Consider the following 6,304-nt stretch of genomic DNA (forward strand, 5'->3'; position numbering starts at 1 on the left):
AGCTGGCGAGACTCGAACGCGATCACCCGATCTCGCCCCTCGGCGTTTTCTTGCAGCAGTGCACAACCAATGACAATGTCCGAAGCGTCACAGACGACACTAAAAGGACAATCGGGGTCTGGCACACCGTCAGTATTGGTGCATGAAGAAGGCTGCCTTTGGCCCCGTCAACAGCCACCCGATGTTCGGTGTCCCAACACCGTTCCACATTCTACTTATGGGATTTGGCAATGACCGTACCATTTCTGCGTAGCTCTCGCGGTACTTGTGCAAGTAGTTGGCGAGGCCAAGCCACTTGCGCAAGTCCTTTAGATTTCTTGAAATCGGCCCGTCCACAATGGCGCTGACCTTAGCAGAATCTGCTCGATGCCACGTTTCCCTACGAAGCACCCTAAAAAGGGAATTTCTTCTGCGCCAAAGATGCACTTGTCTGCATTAGTGTACAGCTTTTCGTGCGCATGCACTTGAGTACCGCTCTCCAATGGACAATGTTGGTTTTCCTCATCTATCCCCCCCGTGCCCCACACGACTGTGGACGAAGATGTCATCGAAGTATGTCTGTGCATACGCCCGGCGAGGGCTGACCAACTGGGTCACGAGATTAAATGTTGCTGGTTCATTTTACAGCCTTTTGGGCATCACTAGCCAGACCCAAACGGTGTACTCACCGCTGTCAGTGGAATATCACTCGCTCTCATGAGCAATTGGTATTACCCATCGACCAAGTCGAGTGCAATGTACTTTGTACATCTAGTTTTGTTGTTCTGGAAAACATTCTTCCAAGAAATCGGCGTCTGTGCCGGAATGGTGGCGGCGTTGAGCTTATTGTAAACACTGACGATACGCCACTTGCCGTTCGGCTTTCGGACACAAAAGTTGGGTGTCGAATGGGGGGACTTACTCTGACGCACCTTTCCTGCGTCATGTTTTGCACAGAAGAAGACGTCAATGATGTTACACTGCTCCTTCGGCTGGGGCCATTGGCGTGTTACACAGTATTTGGTTCCCGAAACCAGATCAATCTCATGACGTACACTCGGTCTGGTGGTAGGCCCGACGGCGAGAAACGACGTCCTGAAATCTCGTTAACAAAAGATAGTACGGATCTGGGGGATCCTTCAGTCAACGACCCACTTCGTGCGTTCAGCACCCTTTTAGTTTCTTCCAGAACAGCTTCATCCAAAGCGACAACGACTTACTTTCCTCGCTCGGTCTTATAAGGACCACCTCGGCTAAATTGTCTGCCTTCAAGGCATCTCCAAACTCTTAAAAGAACATCTCGTCCTGCTCGAGAAGAGCACCCACCGCGGGAAAAGTATCAAGGGTGACGCTGCCGTCTTCCTCTCCCGTCATACCGCTAACAAGAATTTATTGCTGTGCGCTATCGCCTACGGTCGACACAACCTGGGTCAGAGTCGACGCCTGGAGTCTTGCAAATATCTTACGGCGTCGCCGTTGCCTCTCCACAGTGGTTGAACATCTCGGCGAGACCAGTAGGAACATGCATTCAGCGTCGTCCAGTGTCCCCGGTGCCTTGATGTTACTAACAACATCCGACGAAGAGCTGCCAGAATCGCAGCCTTCATCAAGTTGATAACATGCCACTCCACAAGCATCTAAAGGGCCTTGCCCAAAATGCCTTGGACCTCGTCCGACCATGCCACTCCTGGCATGCAGCACTGGTCCGTTACCTCAGTGGGTTACGTGCCACTCCACGTTCAGCCCGCGATCCACGCTCGGGACTAATATCCAATACACCTTTGGTGTTCGACAACTCGAATACTCCGTTCTCCGGCACGTAGAGTATCCCGGTCCAGTGCCCTCGCCAATAGGGCTTCTGCCTTTCAGCAGAGGTGGATCCATGACTCACCAAAGCTCCACAAGGAGACGTACGCATAGCCTTCATGGTTTTCGATATCCAATCGATCCATGGCTCATGGTGTTCCAACCATGCCATGTCAAGGTTGAATTTAACTCTAAAACTTAGCAGCGCTCCACGCTATCAAAGTCAAGAAACTTAATAACGAGGTCCACAAGAACCCTCGGCACCATGACACATGTCTCCGTTGCTAAGCGAACAGTGACGGCGTCACTTATTTGCGTTTTCAGCGCTTCAGCATACAGCTGACTTCCTTCGATCGTGGAGCTTCGAGCATAATTGATCGACGCCCCGAGATCAATAAGGATCTACAATGGCTTCTCAAACCCCTCCATAGTCGCTTTCACGACCAGCAAGCCTAGCTTGCATACACGTTCCGTGTTCAAGGGCACACAGCTCTTCGGAGCTGGACCCTGCAGCCCTCTACGTCCGTGAGGCTCAACAGAACTGAGTTTGTCCCCAGTAGGTTGCCCCGCGCCTACTGAGTTTTGTCGTTTCCTCGCGACAAACCAGACTGGTCAGAAGCAAAACGTCGGTTTGATGAACCTTGACGTGCCTTGCGCAGGGGACAAACAGTCCGAAGGTGACGGGTGTCTCCGCAGACAAGACATAGTTGGGTCTTCGAGCGCTGCTCGGCAGCTCGGAGCCCTGCCTCCTTTTTCTCAGCATAGCTGAGATCCATAAGCTCAGGACCGCTTGGCGAGCTATTATGATGTAAATTCCAACCAAGTCGTGCCGACTTAAAGTAAAATTCGGCATTCAATTCCACATTCACTGCTTCTTCAAAAGGAGACGGATGCACACGGAAAACTCTCATTCTGGCCACACCAGTGCAGAGGCCCTCCATAAAGACGGTCATTTTGACCGCCTCGGAAAGAAGATTGACTGCCATCCCGGCAATGAGAGTACGCAAATCTTGGACAAGTCCCCTGAATTCCTTCTCGTCACTCGGGCGGCAAGAAAACGCGATCGCACGCGATACGCCTAGTTGGCGGTGAGAACACTAAAAAAGCTGTAGTTTCCGTTCCGTCCAGGAGGAGAATGCCGTTTCAACTGAAGTACCGCACGACAGTGCCCATTTTCGTGCTCGGCACCCGAGCTTGAAGATAGCGAGCGCCACGCGCTGTTGCTCGTTCTGGAGCATGGCGGATGTCATAGCCATTTCGGCCTAAAGGATAAATACGTGGAAACTAATGAGGTCGCAAACAAATGTTTGACCGCAACCCTAGTGGAAGTCTTACGAGCATAGCATGCGCCAGCGATTCGGCTTTCGTATAGACCCAGTTTTTTCAAGCAGCAATCACATATTACTTGAGTACTTAATTACACAGCAAGCTACGAAGACAGTCGCAACTCCGACCTGCATGCCGTACCCGACTATCTAGCTGACGTGTTCTCCGATGACAGCGGCCACAACGACTTCTGAGCTTAGACTGGACACCTGCGCTCTCTTCGAGAACGACATGGCCCGACGTTTCCGTCATTTTTACGCCTCAGATCTCCTTCACCATCTGCATACTCCGTTCCAGTTTTCTACGGCTGAGAGTACTACGAAACTCCTCCAACAGACTCGCAGCGAAGTTTCACTGAGTAACATTAGCAGAACTAGGTATACCAAACTAATTTTGCCCATCTACAAGCGTAAGATTCGCAACCACTTCAATGAAGCGGCAAGCGGTTTAATTATGTCAAAAGTCTGAGTTTGTTTATCGAAAGCCGCACATCGCGCCAATAGCCTTCAATCATTTATGTTTGTGGGTCTCTCACCCATCTGGAGAGCGAAACGCACGCTCGAAGTTGCTCCAAGAGCGCATTGTCGCAGGTCAATTTACCTTAGGAGAATCACATTCGGCTGTATCATCAGCAATTTGAAAGGTACATACACTCAATTAGAAATGTATCGAAATATTTTTACTCTGACGAATGTGAGAGAAGAATATGAAAAACCGCTAGCATTGAGAGATGAACACGCGGCCTTCGTCGTCTCACCCATCTAATGGTGATTTAAGATAGTCTTAGCAAAGCAGACGCCGACTCAAGCAATCTTTATAACGTGACATTGCGAGGTACAAAGCGCAACACCGACGTCAAAAAGAGAGCTCAAGACCAATGATTTGACGCTGCAAGCAGTACATGAGGCTTAAAAAGCTATCGTTGACGAACTCTATATACTGCATATAACTTATTGTACTGGCATAGCACCTCGTCAAACACGAGGTGACACAAACTCCGGGAGTAGTAGTACAGTAAAACCTGTCTTAATAAAATTGTTGGGACTGGGGGACAGTGTTTAATTTAGAGAGGGTTTTAAATTAAACAGGTTTAATTTGGACAGGTTCTACTGTATGGTGCCCAACATGGGTCCATATCTTTTGTTCAATTTCTACTGTACGGTGCCCAACATGGGTCCATATCTTTTGTTCAGTTTAGAGAGGGTTTTAAATTAAACAAGTTTGATTTAGACAGGTTCTACTGTATAACAGATATGCTCAGTAAAGATGAAACTGACCCGGTTTTAATTTTTGTCACTTTGCAAAAATTGACGAAGTTTTTAACTCATAAGCGAAGCAAAGAAACTATTAGTAAAGAAACAATGTATCCTAAGAGGCCCTTACTTCTGCTTCTTGGCGGAGCATACGGGCCCAGTCTATGTGATTGTATACAATACGCAAACTCGTTGTGTCAAAGCTCCCTCTCGTGCAGGGTGCACGGCTACCCCATTTATTTGGCTACACGCGTATTCAATTCGACCACAGAGGTTTTTTAAATTGTATGCGCTGTGACGTAGAATGCGAGTGTTTTTTTCCTAATCTCAACTCAACAAGATTCACCTGATAAGCTCAAGTCTATCGTCGATTACGAAGAAATTAGGAAATTGGACGATAAAAGCATTGGTGGCCCAAGGGCCAAAAGTTGTGATAGCTCGCCTGCGGCACTTACCGATTAGGCAATAGAAATCGACAGGAGCACTTCAATTTGGCATCGATGAGAGTTTATGTGGCACTCATCACGTGGTCGCAAATGCAGAATATCCAATCACGACTAACGAAAATCTTTCATTCTCTGAATGAGCCAGATTGAGGTGATCCGTTCAATCTAGTCGAATGGGTACTTGCGTGCGAATTTGTGTGCAAAATGCATTACTAACATGGTAAGTGCTAAAGCGAAAACTGTTGAGGATATTTGAATCGTTAATCAGGCCTCGAGGCGTTCCGAGTTCTTCTTTTATGGGTAGCAACTGATAAAAATTCTAAAAAATTGAGACCTTCCGCGCGCCTGCCTCTACCGTGGTTCATGCGGGTGTGGAATTCAATGTCGAGTGCGCCTTCAAAAAGCTGATTATCATATGGATACTGAAGCTCTACGATCACGCCGAACGTCAAGTGGAAAGAAAAAGATCTCTTAGCCGCCAAGGTATCGGGGAGCTGGCAGATGTTACATCTATGTTATTCCAAGCATCTGCGTACTGTCTACCCCTTCTCTCACGGTATAGAGATACGAAGGATCGACCTCACACGCATGATGCTTGGACGAACCTCTCTCAAGAAGTACATATCCCAGATAGAGGACTGCCTACCAAAAATTATTATTTTCTGCCGTACCTCGTAGGGTATAAGTCAATGACATCAACCCTGAGGGAGCGACTGTTCCTAACAGGCGGGGCTCACAGTCCAGGGTTGCTGACTATCTTCATCACCGTTTCGAAATATGCGAAGCCATCGTACGTGAACATAGCGGCAAAGGGCAATTACAAACAGCGTGCGAAAGTCAACATTAGTAGATAGTATGCGGAGGTATTGAAGAGGCCAAATGTTACTATGACACCGGTTAGGCTACCAATAGTTCATAAAGCTCATAGGAGTTATCCTCTGAAATTCGAGACTCTCAAAAGCAATGAGCTCGGTCATGACCTGAAAGGACCAAAATGTAAGTGCGATGATGGGTTAGTGGTGAGATAGGATACCACTTCTTAATAGAGCGACCGTGTAGGCTTATGGGATGCAAAATTTCACTCCTACCTTCGACACAAACGTTACTAAAAAATTTTTTGAAGGGGATATTTGCATAGATCTGTACGATGATAAAGTCACTGATATGATATGGTTGGTGTCATATCAGCTAAGCTCATCATCCGTCATGAATGACTCTGTCATTGAAGACACTCGCAAAGCACGATATTCTCAAAGTCCATCGAGTCTACCTTTGATCCACTTGGTTTCCTGGACCATTCACCAAATTCCACGACAAAGACCCTACCAAAAGAACAGTGTGAAGGCACTGACAATATTGTTCATGAAGAGTGCGAAGAGAATTTGGTTGACGTGAGAAAATTCTTTAATGCGATGCCGACTTTCTGTATTGACGACAAATGCAGATTGTGCGTGATTATAATGCTAAATGCATCCACCGTTTCAGCAGAAACAG

The 6,304-nt window shown here is 47.5% G+C and overlaps 1 protein-coding gene across 1 annotated transcript; it reads left to right on the top strand.

Moving 5' to 3' along the window:
- Nucleotides 1-5,697: 5,697 nt before the first annotated feature.
- Nucleotides 5,698-5,919, top strand: PHALS_07059 (uncharacterized protein; the record flags this gene model as incomplete). Its single annotated transcript, XM_024720461.1, has 2 exons — nucleotides 5,698-5,806; nucleotides 5,870-5,919. 2 exons carry the CDS (start codon nucleotides 5,698-5,700, stop codon nucleotides 5,917-5,919), a joined length of 159 nt encoding a protein of 52 aa, XP_024585657.1.
- Between the last annotated feature and the right edge of the window lie 385 nt (nucleotides 5,920-6,304).

Source organism: Plasmopara halstedii, assembly GCF_900000015.1.
Source record: "Plasmopara halstedii genome assembly, contig: Scaffold_3060, whole genome shotgun sequence".
Classification (NCBI taxonomy): domain Eukaryota; phylum Oomycota; class Peronosporomycetes; order Peronosporales; family Peronosporaceae; genus Plasmopara; species Plasmopara halstedii.